Genomic DNA, 26226 nt, shown 5'->3' with positions numbered 1-26226 from the left:
ATAAACTCCATGAGCGTCTCAATGCCCACATTCTGCCTTGTAAGGTAGATATTTGGTATTAGATCATTAACTTTTCATGTCATTCACATTTCTGAGCAGTACGTCTGATAGCGCCTTCCATGGATTTGGACTTTGATACATATGATGTTATGAAAGGACTTGAGCGACAGATCTCTTCAGAGCTAGGTAATGTTACATCTGGACTCTTATTCTCAGTCTGAGAATGAGACTAGTCAGGGATCAGAAGGAAAACTGGTCAAACTCCAGTTATAACTTTGTTTTTTGTTTTGATGCCACCCTCATTCTTGGCACAGGTGAGACCTGGACATTCAAAAAGATTAAACTTCTAGTTTGACCATTAGTGCCACCATCTGTGTCCTTAGAAGCAAAATTAGCTTTTAATTGGCTGTTTTATCAATGCTGCTGAACTGTTGTCTGTTTCTGGCTGGTACCAGCCAGCACAAACAGCCAAGTGATGACATTTTGTGCTGCCTGCCTAGCAGATGTGCTGGGCTTATTGGTGTTTGTCTTATCCAAGCAGCTCTGGCTGAGTGTCAGCTGCATGTTGCAGATTTGAAAGGGAAGTTTCCAGAGTGCGCATACAGAATCAAATGGATTATAATGACGCTATTGGGGATTTTGCTTTTCATGTTTCAAAGATGTAAGTGATGGTGTCTAAAGGGATTGTGAAGGAAACCAAATTTCCTGACTTACTGCAGTACAAACACAAGAAATGAAGAACATTTCTGCTACTGTTGGTTTCATTTCAGATCTCATAATACTGGCAATTACTTCTCTGCAGTTGGTCTGAGTCATGATAGATAAGATTGAACACTCCTTTCCCCCCCCCAACTTCTTTAGTCCTTTCACGTTGTCAGCTTCATGAAGAACCACCTATAAATTTTTTGGTGCATGATTTCTCTTTCTTGTGTGTGTACAGAGCCCTGGTTCTGCCCACGAAGGCCATGGAGAAGAGGTTGGAAGCCAAGTTCAGCATTAGCTTCTGGATTTTATCAAGACATTGCCTGGGAAGTTTTCACTTGTTCTACATGTGTGCCTGCCTCTGTGCCCTCTCTTCATCTACAGGTGACTATTCAATTCTCTCTCTGAGCTATTTCTGTGCCTCAGTCTAGATTTAGCCCCCTGATTAATTTTAAATGTTTGAAGGGTGGAGTGTGTGAAATCTGTTAATTACCAGCCAGACATCCTAGCTAGTGGAATAGCCAAAAAAACAACAGCAGCAAAACAGCCCCCACGCAAGTACCTGTGATGAAGGGGGGTTAACCACGGGTCTTCCTAGCAAAGTATGTCTCTAAGCTGTTAGAAAGGTAGGCTGACTAACACATTTTATAGTAAAATGGTGATTTTACTAACCCTTTCTGCGGCACTATTTTACTACTCTAAGGGCTTGTCTGCAATTAAAACGCTACAGCAACACAGCTGATCCACTGCAGCACTTCAGTGTAGACGCTATCTGTACCGACTGGAAGGGTTTTCCCTTTTGGCATAGGTAATCCAAAGACAGTAAATCAGTTCGGTGACCTGAATTTACTTACAGAAGTAAAGCAATGTAAGTTTGGAAGGGACCTCCAGAGGGCATCAGGTCCCACCCCCTGTATTAAGGCAGAACCAAAGATACCAAGATCATCTCTAACAGTTGTTTGTCCAGCCTATTCATAAAAACCTCCAGTGGCGGGCGTTCTACAACTTCTATGGAAGCCTATTCCAGTACTTAACTATCCTTGTAGTTAGAAAGTTTTCCCTATAATCTAACCAAAGGCTCCCTTTCTGCAGATTAAGCCCATTATTATTTGTCCTACCTTCAGTGGACAGGGAGAACAAGATCGCTCTCCTCTTTATAACAGCCCTTAACTTATTTGAAGACTGTGATCAGCTCCCCCATCAGTTTTCTTTTCTCTAGAGTAAACATGCCCAGTTTCTTTAACCTTTCCTCAGAGGTCAGGTTTTCTAAACCTTTTATCATTTTTGTTTCTCTCCTGTGGACTCTCTTCAGTTTGTCCATGTCTTTCCTGAAGCGTGGCACCCATATTGGACCCAGTTCTCCAGCTGAGGTCTCATCACGTGCCAAGTAGAACAGGACATTTACCTTCCTTGTCCTACATCTAACGCTACTGATAATACACCCCAGAATTATATTAGCTTTTTTTGCACCTGCATCACATTGTTGGCTCATGTTCAATTTGTTAACCACTATAACCTCCAGAACCTTTTCTGCAGCTCTGCCACCTGTTTTGTAGTTGTGCATTTGATTTTTTTCCTTCCTAAGTGAAGTATTTTGCACTTAACCTTTATTGAATTTCATTTTGTTGATTTCAGACCAGTTTCTAATTTTTCAAGGTCATTCTGAATACTAATCCTGTCCTCCAAAGTACTTGCAGCCACTCCCAGCTTGGTGTCATCTGTGAATTGTATAGGCATACTCTCCACTCCATTATCCAAGTCATTCATAAAAATATTGAACAGTACCTGACCTAGGACTGATCCTTGGGGGACCCCATTACATACACCCTCCCAGTTTGATAGTAAACCATTGATAACTACCCTTTGAGTATGGTATTTCAATCTGTTGTGCACCAATCTTATAGTAATTTTATCTAGATCATATTTCACTATTCTGCCTATGAGAATGTCATGTGGGACTGTGTCAAAAGCCTTGCTGAAATCAAGATACATCACGTCTACAGTTTACCCCCTATCAGCTAGGCCAGTAACCCTGTCAAAGAAGAAAATTAGATTGGTTTGACAGTATTTGTCCTTGACAATACCATGCTGGCTATTCCTTATAACCCTATTATCCTTTAGATGTTTACAAATTGATTGTTTAATAGTTTGTTCTAATATCTTTCCAGCTGTGGTTAAAGGGTTTTTGTTCTTATTTCCTGTTCAGACTTCAGCCTCCCAAAACCCTGAAAATGAAAACTAAATTAGTTACTTGTGCAGGAGGCAGGCAAGGCCAGGGAACACATGTTATGTTTTCACTCACAGTTAAAAGCCAGGTAAGAGCCCAGTTGAGCCTGACTCCCTCCACCATCCACACAGACACCTCTAAACTGGGTTTGCAGGTACGTTCCACTCTTCCCAGCTGGGGAGGAGGGGGCTAGAGCCTGAGCTTCACTTTAATTCAGGCTGGAACCTGCCCATTTTGCAGTGAGCACAGGCCAAGTCACTCATGTGTTGGTATCCTCCAGGGCCCCTTCCACAATTCCCCTGACGGCCAGACACATTCTCCCACAACTGACTTGGAAAGAGTCCTAGGAAGTCTAAGCACAAAGGACCCTGGGATATGCCTCCAAACACCACAGCAAGTGCAGAAACAGTGAGGACACAGGGAGATGTGTAGGGTTGTGCTGGGGGAACACTTGTACCTGGGCTGGGGTAACCTGGGTGCCAGTCACCTAAGTTAACTGCAGTGAGGACACACCCACAGAGACAGCGAGAGCCCCTGCTGCGAGCACGACAGTCTTTCTCCCAGCCAGAGATGGGATTCGCTGGGCTGAGGGGAATTTAAAAAGAGGAAAGATCAAGGTGTAAGGAAGACCCTGGTGTATTGGCCTTTTATTGTTTTTATCCTTTGCTCTACAAGCTTTGTACCTTTGTACAATGCTTTGTTTTGAAGGCCCTGTTTTTGAATCATTTTAATCAACTCCCTGGTCACAGGTCCCTGGAGTGAAAGGGCTGACCGATACCAAATGCAGCTGGGCAAGTGACATTAACGCGGTTAGGAAACTGGGGCTGTTGCCTAGAGACCCAGTCCCAGAGTGGGTGGACTGCATGGGTCTGCCAGAGTGAGGTGCAGGAAGCCCTAATCTGTCACCCCTAAGAGGTGCACTTGAGAGGGGCTAAAAGTGATCTAAGGTACAGTTCATCTTGTAACCATGACGGATGTAATTTCTTATGCTGAGGCTATAAATCAACCTCCAACTAGTGGGGGAATGGAGGAAAAACTGCAGGGTTTCTTGCCTCTTTCTCTGAAGCAGCTAGTGCTAGCCACTGTCAGAGATAAGATACTGGGCAGATGCACCCCCGGTCTGATCCAGTCTGGCACTTCCTATGTTCCAGTATTCCTCTACTGGTGTCCAGTCTTGCATGGCAATCAGCATAAGGAAACGCAGGAGAGCATTACCAGGAACAGTTTTGCCTGAAAACAGCTGGGTAATGCAAACATTTCCTATCCTTTCCTCCGCTTTCCCAAATTTGGCAATAATGTTATCACCTGCTGAGTGATGCTATAATGAGTCTTTACTCATTTACACAACAAAATGGTCATAGAACTCTGTCAATATCAAACTCCAGTAACGGTCCAAAACTTGTTATGCCCCAATTTAAATTGGCTGTGTAGGTATAATATGTGCAAGAGACTCTGTCTGAAGAAATCACTGAGATCTTTTGAAATGAACCGTAAAAGCTGGCCATCAGCTCTCTCCGTTCAAGACCTATGTTGTCTGTTTTAAGTGCACTTCAGGAAAAGCTTCAGCTATTAAGTCTTTATTGTAGTTACCATAAAAACACTAAAATTCCATTTTCAGTAGAAATACCAGAGCTTGCTCAAAGATGCCGGTACATTTGTGTGTCATACAGAGATGTCGTGACAACTTTGTGCTATGGGTAATGAGTCTAATTTCATTTAAAGCTTGCTTTAAATTACCAGCACCTCTGTTTCTGTCCAGGAGCTCCCACAAAAAAGAAAATGGGTTAATGAGAGAGCCTTTTAATTGTACAATTTACTTTGTTGGATAATGCGTTTTTATATTTTAAAGGACCAGGTGACCTTTTGGGGGAGATACCCAGAATATATTCTGCAGGACATAATCCTGCATTTGCCACATAAAGCTGGACTAGACAGGATCTAATAGATCACTTCTTTGATTCTATAAACCCCATCTTATAACATGACATGTTGCCTGTGTGCATGGGTTTTGTGAGTCCCATCAAAGATGTATAGTTAAAAACCCAGTATATTTCTATATGCCCATTACGCTGCATAGAAATGCCCTGTAAATGCCCTGCTTCATAAATGCAAGCTCTTTCCATGAGCTGAGTAAATTGGGTTTTTAATTATCCATGTGCAATAGTTGGGAAGATGGGTTGGGTAACCTGATGCTGATGCCAGGTAAAATATGGTGCAGGTGAATATTAGTAGAGCTCTGAAAATTAAAACTCGACCAAATTCAGTTTTAATCTCTGCTTTGTATTTCTGCACCTTCCGTGTGCCATCCAATTAAAAGGCAAAATGAAATGCTCTGTATGCAGTGCCCTGGGGTCATCTATGCTGACGCGATTGCACTGGTGTATCTAGGAGACGTTTATTAGGATTCAGACATGAGTTCTTAGAGGAACGTAATTTTTTTTTAATTTTTTTTTACGGTGATTTGCCAGGGGAGATGTTTTCTCAGGAACCGTTTTTAAACACCTACTGTTCATTCAGCTTTGGATCAGGCCCATACAGGAGACTATGGACAGTTACCCATGGATTTTTTTCAGTGGGCTTTGGATAAAGCCTTAAATTCCTAAGCACAAATTTTCCCCTGCAGAAGTCACAGTGAGCTAGGGATAAGATCATCCCAGGATAGGGACAGGTGAGTAATGTAAAAAGGGGATGTGGTGGAGGGGTATAGTCTTCCAGAGGCAGGGAAAAAGCCATTGCTGCCCTGCTTTCAATTCACTTAATAGTTCTTTGGCTTAATTAGAGAGCATTCTTGGCTTCCAACAGCAAGTGTATTTTGCACAGTCAAATAAACAAAACCTCAAGACAGGCAAAATTCCTCTTGATATTCACAATGATGGTGTTAGTCTTTAATATCTGTAGTACAAATCAAAGGACCGAAAGCTTTGCGCTCGCAATAAACTTGCAAGAGCTGAGAATTGTCAATTTCAGATTTTAATGTGCATCTGATCACCACCCTCTTCCCCCCCCCCATTTAAAAATATTTATTTTTGTGCTCCCACCCTTATAACATGACGAACACTTCAGGTTACAGCAGGGTCATTTCCCCTGCTAGACTCGCATGATGCCCTGTCAGTGTGATCACAATCCAAGCACTTCAAAGTGTAATGAGGTCATATGTTTCCCCCAGGCAGGCGGCTGGTCTGCTTGCTCTTTGAGAAGGGACTTTACGATGATAAAGTGTGACAACAATGATGCTGGTTTAAAAGGTACTGTTGTCAACTTAGCCTTCTGTTGCATTTATTCAGTGTTTTATTTAAAAATAGCAATTGGACTCTGCTTTGTTAGAAAAGGGGAGGTGAAGGTTTCTATCTTCTAAATGGAGGGTTACCCCGCAGTTGCTGCCAAAACAGATTTAGAGCAAATTCTGTTGTCTGATGTTTTCCTTCACTAGTCGTGCTGCCCATTTATTTTGAATTTGCATTTGCTGGGTAGACATTAAAAATAAGTTGGAAATAAAACAGCCTCTTCGTTCCTCCCTACCTTTGGAGAACAAAATCACCTTTCAGTTGGGTTGTTTTTAGATTAAAGTTACCATTTGGGGGGAATGGACTATTTGTTTGGAGTAACACATCCTTTGACTAAAACATTAACATCTTTAGAGCAGATTTTAACTTCACTTGGTTTGCCTATAAGTCCCTGTGTAGATTGTGTGGAGGTCACTGTGACCAGATGCTTTCAATGATTGATATTATAACTGCGGAGTTGCTGCATCGTCGCAAAATTGCACGCACCCAATTCACTGGGACAGTTGAGAAAAATATAATACCCTTTATCACTGGAATAAGGCTTGCCAAGGAGAGAGTGTGCCTAGCTGCTAGATTTTCATGGTGATTTTGCAAGGCTGGGTTACTAGCCCTCTCAGTTAAAGTGTAGTTCAGGACAGAGCTACATTTCAAATTTTAGCACCAAAAAAAAAAAAAAAATCCCCTTCTCACACACTTGAGTAACTTTGGTGGCTGTCCAGTATATTCCTATACTTGTGGCTTTGAACATGACCCTGGTCAGCAGAAGGCATCAAGGAATTATAGTTAGAAAACAAAGAAACACATGACACTTCATGTTTGTTTGCCTCTCTCACGCAAGGATCGCAGAGCATTTTACAAAGGTAGATAAGAATTGTTTTCATTTAATATCTAGGGAAACAGGCACTGAAGCTTGAACTCTCCTTCTCCCTTGCCTCAAAACACACACATTCTACCTGAAAAATCTTTGCCAAATGTAGAATCCTTGTTTTCTTTGGAGTGGAGAAGGAAGGGGAATGAACGTTTTACATGGGGGAGAAGAAGAAAATTTTCTAACCGTTCCCTTTTAAGGGAAGTTGAAAGCAATGTTAAGGATGGAGTAGTAGCCTTCTGCTTTTGTTGCAACTATAACAAGCATCACTGAGTCTAACGCAGTACGACTGTTTCTCATTTGCAAAGTGTCCATCCCTGTAGTAGCTACACATAATATGCAGAATCATTAGACTATTGATATGTGACTCACACTCTTGTGTTCATATTTTAGGGAAAAACACAGAATTTGTCATCCATTAAAAGAAACAAGTTATAAAGTTTCCAGCGGTCAAGAGGACCTTGCCAGAGAGGCAGGGAGCCTGCTTTTTGGGGTGTGTCAGTCTGTGCACAATGAAATGGTTTGTAAGGTAATCTCCCAGTGACCCATTATCTCTGAGGCATTATAACAATCCCTTAGGCCATTAGTCTATTTTAGGGAGTCCTGAATCTGCAGAGCTCCAAGTATAGGGAGCCTTTAATCCACTGATCTATGCATGCACTCTTAAATTTTTCATGCTAAAAAACTCCATAGGCAAAGTAGTTTGTTGTGTGAGCTGTGTGCACCTGATCTAAGTATGAAATAACTTGTCTTTTAAAAAAAACTTGAAAGAACTCCAGTAGTTTACAATGTGGAATAATCACCTGTACAATCAAAGTCACGTAACTGCAATAAATAAACCCTGAAACTAGAAAACTGAGGCTTTTTTCTCTGCTCAGACTAAAAATTGGTCAAACTGCCTTTTTTTTCCCCTCCAAAATTTGATGATAAAATTTTGCTCCGGTGGTTTAAACATCACAAGTCAGGTCTCAGCCTAAGGCAAAAAAATTTTATGACACAGAACAGTCTGAAATGAGAGGTTTATAATGGGTAAGCTGACATAACCTTTACCCATAGTGACTCTAGCTGCTGGAATCACACTTAATGTTGCCATCTGAGTTATTTCCTGTAGATTCCAATTTACTGCCACTTCATTTAATCCAAAAGTCCTATAAATGGGTCCATTAAATAAATAGTTTTCAAACAAGAAGTCTTACAGCCATTCATTCTCAAACTTTTTAGTTGTAATGTGCAATTATAATGTACACCTATGGCTTTTATCTGCCCTTTATAAAAGGGAGACTAACAACCAGTTTTGGCTAGTGGTAACTCCCAGTAAAAGCCAGAGATGACAGATGATAGTTTATTAGGATTTCTTAAATCATCCTTGTATTTCCTTCTCTGCAAGATTTAGGGTTTGTTTGTTTGTTTGTTTTTAAACAACAATTCAACACTTTCTTAATTTGAAAGTTGATATTTTTTTTGACACATTACCAGTGCCATGTCTTCACCATTCAGTTTTCACTGCAAGTAGGTCAATGAAAAAACTTTTGTTCATAATTGGTTTCTAGTCTTTCTTTTTGTGGTTTGCAGTGCTTCAGTGGTTAGGTTTCTGGTTGCTGTTTGAGAGAGGTTAATGTCCAAGAAAGCTGTATTCATTGAGTTAAAAAATATAATGCAGATATTATTAGTAGGTTTTGCAGAATGTATTGTTTAAATCTAAATTTTAGCTATAAATTTGTGTCCTTTTTATACTCATAGTTGTCTTCATATAGGTTATTTTTTTTAAAAGTGCTCTTACTAGAAGCCATCATATTGCATAGTACCTAGTACCCTCTCATTTTAGAATTCATCCAGGTTTTTTTGTTTTTTGGCAAAATCTTGTGTTGAAATCTCTGTGGTTTAGATTCTTTAACAAACCACATTTTAAAGACTTTAATAAATTATTTTTAATCATGCTTATTACAGCAGTATCTAAGGGACAACCAAGAAAGGGGCCCCATAGTGCTGAGTGGCGTACAAATTAGAGTCCTAAGCGGTCCTTGCCCTGAGGAGTTTACAATCTAATCAGACAAGGCAGACGTGGGTTGCGGGAAGGACTAGAACATGCAAGCAGGGTGAACTATGTGATAGTAGCAAACCTCATGTTAGTTTTGAGTGTGGCTTGAACTAATATGAACTAATGGAGTTGTATGTGAAATAGAGATGAAAACCATGATGGGGACTGTCCCCCTCGGTGCATAGCCTCAAGAAAAGGTATTAATCTACTCCACTTGGAAGAGAAAATCCCACCTGCTTTAATTATTGCCCTCTGAAGCTACTTTAAACATCGTAGAGTCCCCAAGGTTTAAAGAGGCGGCTTTCTTAAAACATAGCTGATACAAGTCATTTCCATTCAAAAACCTCTAGTTATACGTTAGTCATTTAAAAAAAAAAAAAACAACATGCTTCAGACTGAAATGTGAAAAACGAGGTCTCAGGCAGATGCGTTCTTTGTATTAATTTTTTCACCTTACCAAAATAAATATTTGTTTTTAAATTGCGTGAAAGGGGAGAGGGGCAGCCTCAGAGACCTGTTAGTGGCAGGGAAGCTTTACGGTTTGTGATCCCCAAGTTATGAAGTTCTCTGTGCACACTGCTGGAGAGGGATGTTGCCCCAAGTGGTGGTTGGACCAGTCACAGAGAGACAATGGGAACTGGTTCCTAAGGCTAATTTGAGTGGTGGCGTGGGGTCAAAGCTTGAGTCTAAATCTTCTGTTTCCCATAGAGGTGGCGAGTATGCAGAAGGCGGTGCCTTGTCCCAGCTGAGAAGAGGAGTGTTTCATGTTGCTACTGTGGTGACAGGCATGCTGTCCAATTGGGGGAAGAATCAGACTCCAAGGGTCCTCCGCATAGACATGGTGTTATGAATAGCCTGATACAGAGTGGGACAACAGTGCTGATGCTGTTCCAGGTCAGGAAGGAGCAGTATGTTAGGAAGGGGGAAGACGGAATGTATAGCCCATTAAAAGCGGATCCCTTGCAGCCTAAATGGTATGTTGTCCCTCCAAACAGGAGGACATAGAGAGGTGGAAATCAGTTTGGGGAGGCCTTGTCTCCCAAAAAAGTGAAAATTCCAGATCTCAGACATTTCCCCACTTTGCTCATTTGTTTTCCTAGCGTTGACCTGAATTTTATGGGTTAGTTGTTATGGCTCGCCACTGATCACATCCGACCAGAAGATTTATAGGCTCTTGTCCAGTTCAGACTACAGGGTCCAAGAACTCAGAGTTCTATATCGGGAGAGGACTCTCAGGGTGCTTGGCAAAAACACATTGAGGACAATACCAAATTGATAAAAACTTTATTGAGATTAACAAAAGAATAGTGCTATGAAACTTATGACTGCAAAGCAGTAAAAGAATTCCAAACTCCTCTTTGGTAACATTCCTGTTCTAAGTACCTTAACCTAACAAACTCTCACCCTTCCTTGAGGACCTAGTAATAGAAGGTGAAGGACCAGCCTCACTCGTGGCATGCCCGATAACATGATGGCGCTGGCTTCCCCAATGGTTAGGAATGCTGAGTAGTTCTACTATACTGCACAAGCTGAGCTGATAGCGTGATAGAAGGTAGAATGATAGGCAGATAAAAATATAGCCTATAGAATATAGGAGAACAAAGAAGAAAAAGCCCCCTAAGATATCCTTACATGGTATTTTATAGGATCCTGACACTATATAATTCAGGCCCAACCTACTGTACCCAAATCTTATTTCCGTACCCTAAGAAGTTTATGGGTGCACTTATCCTATCGGTTAGTGGATTATGACACATTCTTTCTACATATTAATAAGGATTATTTTACTCTAAAAACTGCCTACCTAGGCTTTCCTGGCGACTTCCAGGTGTGTGGTACACCCTGCGGTTACCAACTGGTTGCAGACACAGGATAAACCTGTGCAGTGTTGTGTATAGTTCCTCTCTTTGGTTCCCCGAAGTTCAGGGACCATTTCTGTCTGGGCCAAAGATTGCCAGCTTTTATGCTGACTTACTCTTAACTGATTAAACTTTTAGCTATTTAGCAGATCTTACCGGATACAGGCTGGTAGGCTTCTTGCATTTCAGCAAAACTTATTCTGTGTATAATTATTAGGAAACACGTCATATGCCTCAACACATCCTAAATTCATAGGAATTACTACTGATAAAATGCAAGAATCATGTATGAAATGGATTAATTCAGAAAGAGAAATGTATTACATGATACTTCTGGCTGGATTAGTAGGATATAATAGCTAGCAAAATAATCCTATGGGCTATACTAGTTAAAGCCAAAGTGGTTTTAATCAACTTCCATGAGGCTCTCTTGTCTCTTTTTTTCAGGGAAGCACGGTGGGTGACTGCTAAAAATGACTCAGTCCGACTCAAACCACCCATATCTGAGCAATTCCAAGTATCGATTCACACGCTGCTCATGTTCTTTATTTTATTACTTTGCGTCAAGGAGGGGTCTGAGTCTTTGCTTAGGATTTTTTCCAAATCAGATGTTCTGAATGCAGGTTTCTCACATTGAAGTTCTGCTTGCAAGTCTTCTGTTCTCCCTATAAAAGTCTTCGTAAAAGTATCCACCTGCAGTCTGTTGGAAATATTCCAGCATGGCTTAGATGTGAATTGATAAACACTGGTGTGTCTGCAGCAACTTGTGTTTTAACTTTGCTCAGTATGTTTGTTTCAAGGCAAGTGAAAGTCTATGAGGACTTGGAGGATTTTTGTTGTACCTGCTGCAGCTCCTTTGTATCAAATCAGAATCTTAGTTATCTTCAGTACTAAGTGATGCCACAACACCTGAGAGGGACCAGTACAGGGTTGTTCCCTATCCCTATATTTTCTAGTAGAGTCTCCATTTTAGTATTAAGAAAGGTACATCTTCAATCTCACAGAGCTGGAAGGGACCCTGAAAGGTCACAGAGTCCAGCCCCCTGCCTTCACTAGCAGGACCAAGCACTGATTTTGCCCCAGATCCCTATGTGGCCCCCTCAAGGATTGAACTCTCAACTCTGGGTTTAGCAGGCCAATGCCCAAACCACTGAGCTATCCCAACAAGAGGTCTGGTCCTTCCCTTGTGTGGAACTGTTCTGGCTGTACTTGATTTTCCCCTTTCTCAATTTCATTCCATTACTGTTTGTTATGCTCCCTCGAATCACCCTACGTAATTCCTCTCCGTTCTCTTCAGATATGTTCAGCTGGCTGTTGGCTCTCCCTTTGCGTGCCTTAACTACGCTGTTGCTAATTGACAAGCACATTGAGTCCCTGAGATGCATTTTCGTAAAAAGCTAGGTCCCCTTACCATTTTTAGCAATGTTATATGATGTAAATGGTATACTAGAGGAAGCTATTTCCTCTTCAGTGAGGGAAGCACGTTGGTGTTCCAATACCGTGGCAAGTTTCTGGCCCTCTGTACATGATGCCAACCTACATTGGAGATCTAGTTCAGCAAAGAATGTTGCTTGACAATCTTTACCCTGATCCCAAAGCCTGGAAATCCATACACATTACCAGCAAACAATGTGCTCTCTAAACCTTTTCAGCTGCTGGTGGCTTTCTGAAAGTATTTGGTCCTTTCCCCGTAGCAGCAAACTGTGCATGATTCTCAGTCATAAGTGAATAGCTGGCATATGGAGGTCCATGTATAAATTTCTCCGTATGTGTAGACTGCAGAGCCTGCTGGCTTAAATCTAATAGACTGTTGTCTAACAAAGTGCCTTCTAGACAGGCTAGTATATTGTATTTGAGTCCTACCATGATATTTTAATCTTCAGTTTTAATCATTGTTCTGCATGAAGAGATGCAGACTTCAAGCTGTTGACTCAACTGTTGTCACCGCCCTCCCATACAGGAAAATGTGACCGTCCTTTGATAACAATTGATACACAACCATACCACATCCTTCTGGGATTACCAAGCGACTTTGTTTAGACAGTGGAACCTGTGCTTGCTCATGAGGAGCAGTGATTGTTTCACATGACTTTGTAGCTGGGATTCCTGTGGTTTTATTTAATTGAAATTTCACATAAATGTGCTTGCAATAAAGCGGCAACCACTTACTACAAGAGAATACACATCCTAGAAGAAGACAGCATGAATGCCAAGCTACCTTGTGTATGGGGGAGAGGAGGTGAGGGAGGAAGTGTAGGAGTAATATTCACCACAGATGCATCTGCTCCCAGTAATCATCCAGAAACTGCTTCCAAATAAAATCATAACTGTCTGTTTTATCACCTTTCTTAAAAGGGAATTTTCTCACCATCTTGGCCTTGTCTAATGGAGCATTAATCAGCACCTCTATACAACATGTCTTCTCTACCTCTTCATCAGAATAGACCTTTACTCTCTAAATTAAAACGTTTGCTTCTGTGAAGGTGTAAATCTTTGCAACATTTCTGCAAGTAGTAGCTCCGCTGTAGGGAACGTGAGCCACAGATAAATGAAACGATTTCCCACGGACCACAGAAAGAGTCATGGCACAGCCAGAATTAGGACTTTGAGAATCTGGCTTCCAGTCCCATTCTGAGTCCACTAAAGCACATAACCTCTCCTGGATAAATTTTTATACGTCATGTAAAGCTAAACCTATTTCTCATGTTAGCTGTAACTTTTTCTTTCTTTTCTTTTCTTTTGTAAAGAAGCGATATAGTAAAGCTTATTTTGATTAGAAAAATTTAGCAAGTGTCTCCTTGTGTTACTTATGGTTGATGATGTCACCGCACTGCAAAGTGGTATAGTGGATGGACTGAATATTTTGCACCTGTTGTACTTGTCAAGTGGACTCAGTGGGACTGACAACAGGGAAAGGACTCAGTGGCCCAAGGTGCGTTGCACAGCTGATAACCTAAACTTAAAATATTTAGTCTCTTCAGTACAAGGTTAGAACATCTCATTAGCCAAGGCTTGTGCTGCAGTCAGCCAACCTAAACATTCTTTATGCAAAGTTTCTCTAGCAGGAAAGCAACTTTGCATTGACTTGGGCTTCAGAGCCCTAGTACACTGAGCTACCATAGATAAGCATGCAGGCAGATCGGGATACAGAAGAGCCCCCATGTGTTTAAAATGTTTACAGTGCTATTGCCAGAACTGAATCTGTTTGCAACAGGTCACGCACGTCAGAAGGTGAGGGACGTGAGTGTGTACGTCTTCATTTCGAGATGCAGAAAAGAGTATTCATCTGTGTGGTGCTTTACAAACATTATTATAGCCTTGATGCACCTGTGACCTCGGTAAACTCTAATGCTGTTTTGCAGAAGCATAAATTGAGGCACCAAGACTGAGCAGTGAATCCAAGGTTATGCAGCAAGTTAACAGCAGATCCAGGAATGGAACCCAAGATTCCTAGGTTTGGTCTAACCACTAGACCACACTGCTTCTCATAACTCAACTGTCCACATTTTTACTCAAAGCAGATGTCAACTGGGTTGAGAATGAAAGGTCATTTCAATTCTTTCTACCCCATGCTATGCTGGAGTCTCAGAACTCAGCACTAGTTACTGTGGTTGAAGTTCCCTCATTCTGACAAGAATCTCTGGAACATGGCTGCATCCTCCACGGAGCGGTGCCTTGGCCAGGTTATCCCCCCAGCTTGGTTTGCCACCATGTTGCCTGACATGACGATTTACAAAATCCCCTTCTGAGTTCTAACTTTAAGTAAAATGGTCTTTTAGAAAATCAAATGGACGGGGGGGTTTAAAAACCCAGGGATCCTTAAAATAATAGAAGCTGCTTTTTTACTTCAGCTGTCAAAAGTGATGTACTCAGATTTGCTTAGTCTACTGGTTTTGCTGTTACGTTGGTGCAGCCCATAGCTGGTGGTGGAAAGCTTGATTCTGATGCCTTTGGTGACAAATAACATTTGTATCTATGTGCTGTGGGAGTTTTTTGATCCAAAAGGGGCCTCGGTGTAGAGAGAGATGGACTTACCAGCCCAAAGTGAGCACTGAGGCAACTCCAGCCCCTATCAGAAACTAGGTGTGCTGCCTAGTATTACTTTGCCCTTCTGTGATATCTTCCAGAGAGTTAAAGCAAAGGAATTTAACCTTCTGATAACCCTATGAATTGGGTAAGTTGCTGTTTTGATTTAGATAGGGAAACTGAGGCACAGAGATGAAGTGACTTGCCTAAGGTCATATGCAGTCAGTAGAGCAAGTTCTAGAACCCAGGAGTCCTGCCTCCTGATTCCTTGCTCTGACCCCACTCCTGTACTCTGAATATTCTTTGGCAGTGCTAAGGATTAACTGTTAGTCACTTTACAGCATTTTGAATTGTCTTTTCTTTTCCACTCTGCCTCCTTCCCAGATGCAAACTGGAATCGAGCCGTGTGCCAGCCAGAGAAGATCCTGCTTGGTGGCCATTTGAGATCATGGGGAGATCACCAGCTACAGCTTGTGGAGGGATTTCACTCTGCCCAGTCATGTCAGGCTGCTTGCTGCCAGAGCCCCAGCTGTGATGCCTTTTGGCTGTTGGAAAAGATGTGTATCCAGGTGAACTGCATGATTCCCCATCAGTGTCAGGCAAGCAGGACTGACTCCTCAGATTCCATTTTGGTGTTTCTAAAGAAATCGAAAACTACAGAGCACTCCTTAAGCTCTCAACATGAAGGCGAGGTGGAGACTCTGCTTCACAAGTTGTTGGATTGGTGCACGCCAATCCAAGCCAAAAAGAGACTGCGAAGGTCCCTCCGGGAGCTGTTGACACAAAAACGGAACTTGGCAAATGACAAGAGGGGCTTGCTGAAAAGGGAAACAACAGATCTCCCCACCAGGGGGAATGCTGAAAATCTGCCAGCCAGTACCTTGGACAGCGCATCTAAGAGCGGCTTGAGTAATATTGGTCTAAAGGATAACCCGGAACCTAGGCCTTCATTGAGGGAGGTTCCCAGTGACCATGCAACTCGGGAGAAGACTTCACTTCAGAATGGAACGGACTCAAGAGAACAGAAAAACAAAAGCCCTGCCTCTCCTGAGAGCCATAGCGTGAGTGGACTGAGTGATCCAGCTGGTAGCGGCTCTCTAGGGGTAAGTGTATGGAACGAAATGGAGACGTGAATGGACTGTCTGTTGCTAGTATCAGTCTTAACTTTCATCAGTTGAACATCCTTCTGGTTGTCATTTATTATGCAGGCTTTAGATTAAGAACACTTAGAAGGCACTTCAGAAATGTGCTTTCAGTCTCCTTGCAGGGAGACGAGGCAGTAGTTTGACTCTGAATTGGGGTAGGATTTGATTTGATTTCATTAGCCCTTTGGCTCTTGGAAAAAAGATGACAGGCAGACTGCTTCCTGTCCCATATAATACGCACCATAAAAGTGAGAGGTAAGAAGGAGAGATGTCTGGTGGGTGTGAAGTAACCAGCAAAAGGCAGGGGAGTGCATGGGTGTTGGAGTCAGTTACCCGTAATAGATCTGGTTGACCCACAAAATAAAATAAGTAACTTTCTATAAGAAGATTGTTGAATTCTGGAGGAATTCAGCATATTACTCTATAGATCTATATTATTTTGTCATGTATCTTCGGATCAGCTTTGCTCTGTAACTGATCTGAAATCATAATTTTTATTTTTAAGACTGATTCTTTCATACTCTGAAGTCCATAAGGGTTTGCATTAGCAGTGGATAAATGAGGATCATTTGGGCTTCTATTCCAAAAAAAAAATAGGAAGTCAGTACAGTATTTCCAGATGTCTGATCTAAACAGAAATAGATGTGTTTGAAATACTAGGTGCTCTTTGTTATATGTGCAAAGGGTCTGATCATAGGCATTGAAGAGTCTCTAATAGGAGTGGTGTTGCAGAGTGAATCATGCATTAGGAAGCTACGTTGCTTGACTATCTCCTGTCATATTTCAAGGATGTGGGATTATTGCAGTGGGCTCCTTTCTCTTGTAGTAACATTCTGGCTTTGGAAAATTAAGAGAATCTGTTCCACTCCAGCTATGCAAATTTTATGGTGCTAGGTAGTGCTGTGATTGATATCAGCCACCAGCTTGCAGAGCAGGATGTGGAGTGGAGCCAAAGGACACCACTGAGAATTCCAGAGCCAGGTGTGTGTGGAACAACATTGTGGTTTAACTTTGCATGTGCAAATGTTTGATCTTCCAGAACCTCATGCTACTTAAGAGTGACTCATGAGTTTCTCTTTGTTTTCTCTCTCTCCTGCAATATTGCAGTAATTCTGGTCTGCCTGAAACCTTTCCTTCATCTAGCATTTCATAAGAGATTGAGATTTAAACAGTGATCTCATTCTAACATTACATATGCACCTGACTTCTGGGGAGACTTCACTACAGCTGATCTTAAACTCTTCTTGCCTCTCTCAGGCCTTGTCTACACTGGCAAGTTTCTGTACGCACTGCCAAGCCACTTAATGCGCAGGAACTGTGCAGTTGCAACACTGTAAAAAACCACCCCTATGAGAGGTGTACAGCTTTCTGCGCCTGGGCTACAGTGCCGTGGTGCCAGTGTAGACACCCTTGTCGATTACAGCACTGCAGTTGGCCTCTGGCAGGTGTCTCACAATGCCTGTTCTCGCCTCCCTGGTCATCGGTTTGAACTCTACTGCCCTGCCCTCAGGTGACCAACCAGGAGCCCCATGCTGTAAATTCCTTGGGAATTTTGAAAGTCCCCTTCCTGTTTGCTTGGTGACACATACAGTGGTCTCAGCCCATCTTTCCAGGTGACCATGCCTGGTCCACCCACCAGGCGACCTCCCGCTTGGAGCAATGCTGAGCTGCTGGACCTCATCAGCATTTGCGGAGAGGAGGCTGTCCAGTCCCAGCTGCGCTCCAGTCATAGGAATTATGATACCTACAGACAGATGTTATGATGCATGACAGAAAGGGGCTATGACTAGGACACACTGTGGTGCAGGGTCAAAGTGAAGGAGCTGTGGAACGTCTACCACAAGGCCCAGGAGGCAAACCACCACTCCAGTGCTACGTCTATGAGCTGCCGGTTCTACAAAGAGCTGGACGTGATACTTGGTGGCAACCCCACCTACACTGCGAAGGCCACTGTGGATACTTCGGTGGCTCACGTGCCAGTTGAGAGTGGACCGAGCCAGGAGAGGAAATCTTGGACAAGGAAGAGGAGGGGAACCCAGAGGCAGAGGATGACTCGGAGCTCAGAGATGCATGTAGCCAGGAGCTCTTCTGTACCCCGGAGGATGCTAGCCAGTGTCGGAGCTTGGCAAAGTGCAAACAGGAGAGGAGGCCCTGGTAAGTGGCTTTGATTTTTGGGAATCACTGATGTGAGTTGTTGGGGGCAGGAGGGTTGCAGAAAGGCTGGTGTCCGCATGACGTGCGTACCTCCACATACCTAGTCTGAACAGTGGAACGGGGTGTTGATTGACTCCCTCACTTCATGGGAATCTGCCTCAGATCTCCACAAAACTCTCGTGGAGATACTGGGCAATCCACTGCCGCAGGTTCTCTGGCAGAGCTGCTTTGTTTCTTGCCCCATTAAGGGTAACTTTCACTCCCTACTGTACCATCACTGGGAGGGGGACCATTGCTCCACACAGGCGAGTCGCATAAGGGCCAGGGCGGAAGCCACAGTCTTGGAGAAAACCCTCCCTTGATTCCTTGCTCACTCTCAGCAGCGAGCTCTCTTCCATAATGAACACAGCCTGTGGAAAATGTGGGGACAGTAATGATGATAAGGCCCCCCTACAGTGCTGCTATCCGCAAGAGCCATGTGCCCAGTGTACAGTACAGTCCTGGAACACTGATTTCCCCTGCCCCTGCGGTTACTCACCATTTTGGGGGACTTGTGGCTCATGTGTGCATGCCTGGGGTAAGCCGATTAGTGACAGGTATGTGAATAGTGGCTGTGTTTTAAATCCACTGAATCAGTGGTCTGTGTGTTGCAAACAATACCGCTGCTGTACAATGTTGCATTTTGGCTTCACAGATATGACCTTGGGAGCCCAGCCTCCCTCTTTGTTGTCGCCGGCTGAACGGCTGCACAGAATTAGAAAGCGGCCACGAAGAACTAAAGAAGACTTTCTGCGTGATGTCACGATGCGCTCCGCGGATGAAAAACAAGAATTGAAGGAGTGGCGGGACAGCGAGAAGAGGGACCAAAAGGAGAATGTGGCGCGCCAGAACGAAGCCCCAGAGCGGCTCTTAAAGATTATGGAGCGCCAAGTGGACACATTCCAGGCGCCACTAGCACTGCAAACCGAGCAGCTCTGTGCCCACCCTCCCCTAAAACTCTTTCCCATGCACCCCCCAGACACTGCCAACACACTCTTATCAATCTCCTGACTCCAGTCTATACCCACTTCATTCCACTCCTGCCCCATCACAGTCCAGCCCTGTGGACTCCCAGTACCCACTGCACTAAGACCCGTCCCTCTGCAGTTTAGCCCTGCTGAAGTACAGCACCCGCTGCACTGTACTCCAAAGGACAAGGTTGCATATGATACGTGGACATACACAAATCTTCCCGGGACCCCACCTCCTACTGGGACCCTCCCTTCCTCCTGTCCCCCACAGTGCTGATGTGCTTTTGTTTGTCTCTCTCCTCCGGTTGTTGTTTTTTTAATAAAATCATTGTTTTGGTTTGAAAGCATCTTTATGCCATTAATTGAAAGAAAACAGAGCCCTGCAAAGCAACAGGCAATTTTCTTTAAACCTTCACAGTGCATTGTTTGCACCAATCACAGTCACCTCCTAGCATTACAAGCACTGCACTACCAAGCATAGCAAAAAATATTAGTGGCTTTCAGCTTCAAATTGCCGCCTCAAGGCATCCTTGATCCTTATGGCCCCACACTGCTCCCCTTTAAAACCCCTGGTCTCTGGCTGTTCAAATTCAGCCTCCAGGCACTGAGCCTCAGCGGTCCATCCCTCAGTGAAGCTTTCACCCTTCCCTCCACAAATATTATGGAGCATGTGGCCATATGCATAGGTATATTGTCATTGGCCAGGTCCAGCCTCTCGTAGAGGCAGCGCCAGCAGGCCTTTAAATGGCCAAAAGCACACTCAGTGATCATTCTGCACTTGCTCAGCCTGTTGTACCGCTCCTTGCTGCTGTCAGGGTTCTCTGTGTATGGCTTCATAAGCCACAGCATTAAGGGGTAGGCAGGGTCTTCCAGGATCACAATGGGCATTTCGACTTCCCCTATGGTCCGGGAAGAAAGTCCCTGCTTGCAGCTTCCTGAACAGGCCAGTGTTCCGAAAGATGTGTGCGTCATGCACCTTTACAGACCAGCCTGCGTTAATGTCTGTGAAATGCCCACAGTGATCCACAAGTGCCTGGAGAACCATCAGAAATACCCCCTTCCGATTAATGTACTAGGTGGTCTGGTGCCAGAATTGGAATATGCGTGCCATGTGTCACACTGCACGCACGGAGTTAGGGAAGCCTGTTTGTGCTGGTGATGTTCAGACTGTTAATGAGGACTGCTACAGAGTAGCATGTCCCAAGATTTGCGTGCTGCTTTAGTGCAAAGAGTCTATAGCTTCACCAAAGCATGAGAGCCCATTAACTGATAAAAAGGTAGAGAGAATCCTCCTATGCGCATAATAGTGCTTTACCCTTGTATCTTCTGTCAGTGGAGCTGAAAGTACTTTAAACACATGAACAAATATAGTTCTTCACCCTTGCGTTGAGGGAGAGGACACTGAGACAGAGTAGGTACAAGTGACCTACTCAACACTGCAAGGAGAGAGAGTTTTGCAGAAAAGCCTGAACCTCAAGGCCAAGCTTCCTCCCCGGTATTAGCAGTGGCTGGCTGTTTCTGTGTGTATGTTCAAGGGCTTCGATTTTACCAGTGGTGTTAAAATGTTCTCTCTAGTCTAATCTAGCTACTAGGACGTGTGGCAATGCACCCTCCATTGCCCAGACTGAATGCCGGTAGCATGGTATTAAAGTCACGAGTGCCTTTCTTTGGTTTGACCTTTTGACCCAGCTGTACCAGTAGAGTCAGTGATGGGGTAATTCAGTTACAAAACCGGTTCCAAATCAAAGATGGAGAAGTGCTGCATTTTAAGTGTTCAGCAGATATTATTGAAACAGCATTTGCTCAACAAAATACGCAATGCAGATGTACTCTACAGATAAACCCAGTTAAAGTTGAAATGTCCGGGCTACTAACCAGAGTGAAGCTAGGTGCTGTAGAAGGAATTTCTGATGAAAGAAAGGAAATTGTTTTTGTCTGCTTTGATTATTTGTAATAAACTGACTCATGCTGCATAGTATGCAGAGGGGGGATGTGTACAAGCTTTCTGATCCCCTTCCCCAAATAGTTTGTGTGGTGACATACACTCATAGAGCTGTTTGAGTGCTGGTCATTCAAGGCACGGGTTGTCTCTTTTAGGGGCAATCTAAAATCAATAACTCCCTGCTGCAGTGAGGGATTCTTAAATCAAAAAGATGCTGGTAAAATCCTCCTCCTTCATACCTGCCCACATCACAGCTTCAGAAATAGGAATATGTGACTGACAAATTACCAGCGGGAAATCTGGTTCCCTGCTTTAGTGTCTTTGGCATACTCTACTGTCGCTCTGCTCATCTAAGTGTTGCAGGTACCCAAGCATCTTCTATGGAGCCTGCCATAGCACCTGATATGCCACAATAGCTGATGTATTTAGATCTAAGGGGACTGAGCTGTATGCAGCTGAGCTGGAAATAACCTAGCTGTTCTGGAGAAAGAGCCCGGGGTGGTGGGGGGGCAGGGGAAGCAAAAACAGAAAGTAGTCATGTTGGAAGAAAGGAGAGGGAGCTGCAAAGCTTCCTATCAATAGGAGAATAGGTATGAGGGGGCTTCGTTCCTCCCTAATTTTAGGAGGAATGTGTGAATATCTTGTAGACATTTGATGCAGTGCAGAACTGAGGGGAATTTGGGGTCAGTTTGAATTTAAAAAGTAAATCAGCATCCAGTTCCAGACCGAGACGTTCTCTTCTTTCCAGGCTCATGCAGGAACATCCACGTCAGAACTCCCAGTGCTGGCTACGTTCTCCAGCCCCATGGCACTGGGTTTGACTGCCACTGGCAAAGCTGAGAAACTCAAGCAGTCAAACAACACGTCCGTCCAGCCTCTTTCCTTAGAGGAGATTCTCCCTACGATCAGTGCTCTGCAGGGGAAAAACACGATGAAGATGCAGACCGTTACCGCTATGCCCACTGGTGTTCCCACCAATGACAGCGGTACCACAGTCCAGGCTATCCCTGCCACGGCATCAAGCACCCCTACACCAGTGCCAGGTGAGTGTGTTCTCCGCAGCACCTTCCAGAACCAGAATATCCCACTGAGAGACTGATGAGACATTAAAGCACAGTAAAGCCACCACCGTGGGACAGTACCTAAATACAGTTTCTCCAAGAGAGTATTGAGGGGGCCTCTTCCAACATGCATGTCGGTTGGGGCCTTTGGCCCATCCTGGGGGTCCTGGCATGGGGGCTGGGATGGGTCCCATACCATAAACCAGGGGTCAGCAACCTTTCAGAGGTGGTGTGCCGAGTCTTCATGTATTCACTCTAATTTAAGGTTTTGCGTGCCAGTCATACATTTTAACATTTTTAGAAGGTCTCTTTCTATAAGTGTGTAATATAGAACTAAACTATTGTATGTAAAGTAAATAAGGTTTTTTAAAATGTTTAAAAAGCGTCATTTAAAATTAAATTAAAATTCAGAGCCCCCCGGACCAGTGGCCAGGACCCGGGCAGTGTGAGTGCCACTGAAAATCAGCTTGCGTGCCACAGGCTGCCTGTTTCTGCCATAAACCATCCCGAGGGCTTCTGGTATAGGCCCATGACAGTCCCTGGCAGAGACCATGAGGCTGTGGGATGGGATCCTGTATTTGGAATTGCAGATGTCTATGTCTAGCGAATCTGTTCTCCAAGTGCAGCTCAAAAGGAGTGATAATGTCTCCGGTACTGTAATGGGATTAGAGATCTAGCACAAGATGTAGTGGCATGAAACCTTGTTTCAGCAACTATCTACAGTACACTGTCCTCCACCAAGCTGAGTGAAAATCCCTCATTTTATTTTGTAAGGTGGCTGCCCATAATGGGGTACGACTCCCCCCCCAAATGTGAATGTATAGTTCAGTCATGCAGAAGCAGTACACTTGGCCGTTAGCCATGTCTCACTCTGCAGCAGGGTGTCATGTTTCTATTCACACAGGTGTTCCTAAAGGTGATCATTACAGAGTGTGTAAAATAACAAAATAACCACAAACAACACTAGGATAAACCAAACTTCACTTACTAGCTTCTTCTGTGAGGATCTGTGCATATACACAAGGCACTGTGTGTTGCTCACCTGGTATGACTAGCTGCAGTATAACTAAATTCAGTTCTTGGAAAGACCCAAACTGAATTCTTGTAAATTTAGGGTATATTTTGCCCCTGAAAATGGAACAGATGGCTCAGTGGAAAGGAAATGCTATGTACTTCGACACTTGGCAGAAAGCCAATCGGCTATCTGAACTAACCAGTTTGCTAGTCTTTTTTAATAAATTCCTCCCCCCGCTAGTGTTGGAATTTATATATTATTAAATGTCTTAAAAGTGACTTTCATAGGCAAACATTTGGCTAGCGTCTCACTGCTCCTTTATGAAGTATAAAAAAGACCTGAAAAGTTATTTTCAAAAAAGGATTGGAGGTTTTATCTACTTGTTTTTTTCCTGTTAGAAATCCAGATCTTCTTTTCCCTTGGGACACTCTCTGCGTGCTTGGAGCACTAGTAGAATTATAGGTTTCAGAGTAGCAGCCGTGTTAGTCTGTATCCGCAAAAAAAACAGGAGTACTTGTGGCACCTTAAAGACTAACAAATTTATTGTAGCATGAGCTTTCGTGAGCTAAAGCTCACTTCTTCGGATGCATAGAATGGAACACACAGACAGGAGATATTTATACATACAGAGAACATGAAAAGGTGGAAGTATGCATACCAACAGGCAGAGTCTAATCAATTGAGATGAGCTATCGTTAGCAGGAGGAAAAAAAACTTTTTGAAGTGATAATTAAGATGGCCCATAGAAGGTGTGAGGAGAACTTAACATAGGGAAATAGAATCAATTGGTGTAATGACCCAACCATTCCCAGTCTTTATTTAGACCACAGTTAATGGTATCTAGTTTGCATATTAATTCAAGTTCAGCAGTCTCTCTTTGGAGTCTGTTTTTGAAGTTTTTTTGTTGCAAAATTGCCACCTTCAAGTCTGTCACTGAGTGGTTAGGAAGGTTGAAGTGTTCTCCCACTGGTTTTTGAATGTTATGATTCCTGATGTCAGATTTGTGTCCATTTATTCTTTTGCGTAGAGACTGTCCGGTTTGGCCAATGTACATGGCAGAGGGGCATTGCTGGCACATGATGGCATATATCACGTTGGTAGATGTGCAGGTGTACGAGCCCCTGATGGTGTGTCTGATGTGATTAGGTCCTGTGATGGTGTCACTTGAATGGATATGTGGACAGAGCTGGCATCGGGCTTTATTGCAAGGATAGGTTCCTGGGTTAGTGTTTATGTTGTATGGTGTGCGGTTGCTGGTGAGTATTTGCTTCAGGTTGGGAGGCTGTCTATAAGCAAGGACTGGCCTGTCTCCCAAGATCTGTGAGAGTGAGGGAGTAAATAAGGAAGTGTTATTTACTCCTCATAACACTCAGGATCACCACATGAAATTAATAGGCAGCAGGTTTAATACAAACAAAAGGAAGTATTTTTTTCCACACAATGCACAGTCAACCTGTGGAACTCCTTGCCACAGGATGTTGAGAAGACCAAGGCTATAACAGGGTTCAAAAAAGAACTAGACAAGTTCATGGAGGATAGGTCAATCAATGGCTATTAGCCAGGCTGGGCAGGGATGGTGTCTCTAGCCTCTGTTTGCCACGACGGGATGAATCACTTGATGATCACCTGTTCTGTTCATTCCCTCTTGGGCACCAGGCATTGGCCGCTGTCGGAAGACAGGATACTGGGATAGATGGACCTTTGGTCTGATTCAGTAAGGCCATTCTTATGAGTCAGCATTGGAAAGAAATGGATAAGAAATGCTACTGATCTTTTCTTCCTGATTAGGAATAAGAGGAAAAATCAAAGTAAGTGGAACACCCTTCTATTTAGGATTAGAACAGCATGAAAGCGAACGGTGTGCAGCTTGTTTTAGAAAATCTGTTAGCCTCCCAAAAGCTTTTATTTTTTCAGCTAAGAATACGTCGAACTCTTCATGTATTTGTAAAGATCTGAAATTGCAGTTTAGTAAATAGCAGCCCTTGTCTTCCCCCTTCCATACAAGAGCAGTTGGGTTCTTTCCTGAAAACCTATCTGCTGAGTCTTTCTCATCCCTGCCAGCCCGGGTTGAATAGAGGCCTCTGTACAGGGCAAGAGGGTTCCATTTCAGCTCTTCAGAAACACAGAAGAAGTTACACAGCCTCTCCAAAGAGAGGGCGGTAACTGAATAATTCTAGGCTTCCCTCACAATTGTGAAACCCCGTTAGTGTTTTTGCATTCAGTACTAGACAGAAACCCAAAACGGCACTGAGTGATGGGACGTTAGCAAAATACAGCCATTTTGTAGCTGGCTTTTATTCCACAAGCTCAGAAGCCAACGTTCTCTTTATGTGTGTAATTTTTTCGCTGTTCCTTTTAACGCTGTAATTCTCCCTCCCTCACAGTTATGAAGGAGCTGGTAGTTTCTGCAGGAAACAATGTCCAAGTGACCCTGCCAAAAAATGAAGTTCAGTTAAATGCATTTGTCCTTCCTGAACCACCAACGGGTAAGACTTCATTGGGAGCTCTAAATGTGTGGGATGATGAAGTGCCAAACAAGAGATAAGTCCCTTGTTATATAGGGAAAATCTTGAAAGTCTCTCGCATCCAAATGTAGTCCTTCTCTCCAGTTCACATGGCAGTATGCTGTGGGTCAGAAATGAGGAGCTGAATGCAGTATGTTCTGCTGAGACTTGTTTTTTCTCAGCAAAAATGAGGACATTCTTCTTTCTCATGAATGCGTGACAACCTCTCAGAGAAGACCATTGTTTTAAAGAACTGCTGTGCAGGCTGGGAAAACCGGGTTTCAGATAAATATTTTTCCCCTTCGAAGGACAACATGGTTGTAAACTTTTGCTGATTGACACACAGATATGCCTGTCACAATTTTCTCTTGTATCCGTACAGACTTAGGCA

At 43.4% G+C, this 26226-nt stretch overlaps 2 protein-coding genes across 2 annotated transcripts in view; both read left to right on the top strand.

Annotated features, from left to right (window-relative positions):
• The window catches only part of KIAA0319L (KIAA0319 like), a 48866-nt gene that overhangs the window by 1888 nt on the left and 20752 nt on the right, over positions 1–26226 (top strand). Inside the window, exons 2-5 of the mRNA XM_039511284.1 lie at positions 941–1086; positions 15389–16107; positions 22004–22298; positions 25716–25817. Of these exons, the coding sequence (XP_039367218.1) occupies positions 966–1086; positions 15389–16107; positions 22004–22298; positions 25716–25817 (1237 nt within the window). The 5' untranslated portion in view covers positions 941–965. The remainder of the gene's footprint in view (positions 1–940; positions 1087–15388; positions 16108–22003; positions 22299–25715; positions 25818–26226) is intronic.
• LOC120389081 lies at positions 16794–19432 on the top strand. Its single transcript, XM_039511290.1, has 2 exons — positions 16794–18303; positions 18998–19432. Exons 1-2 carry the CDS (start codon positions 18030–18032, stop codon positions 19351–19353), a joined length of 630 nt encoding a protein of 209 aa, XP_039367224.1. The 5' UTR covers positions 16794–18029; the 3' UTR covers positions 19354–19432.

The sequence above is a fragment of the Mauremys reevesii genome, linkage group 23 (genome assembly GCF_016161935.1).
Source record: "Mauremys reevesii isolate NIE-2019 linkage group 23, ASM1616193v1, whole genome shotgun sequence".
In the NCBI taxonomy this organism is placed as follows: domain Eukaryota; kingdom Metazoa; phylum Chordata; order Testudines; family Geoemydidae; genus Mauremys; species Mauremys reevesii.
Note: the sequence above shows the minus strand (reverse complement) of the source record. Positions and strands in the feature narration are given on the sequence as shown.

Bases quoted from the DNA above. Each gene is read 5' to 3' on its own strand.
- LOC120389081 (XM_039511290.1), top strand. From the start codon at position 18,030: ATGAGCTGCCGGTTCTACAAAGAGCTGGACGTGATACTTGGTGGCAAC. The intron at 18,304-18,997 runs GTAAGTGGCTTT...TTGGCTTCACAG, and splicing joins AAACAGGAGAGGAGGCCCTG to ATATGACCTTGGGAGCCCAG.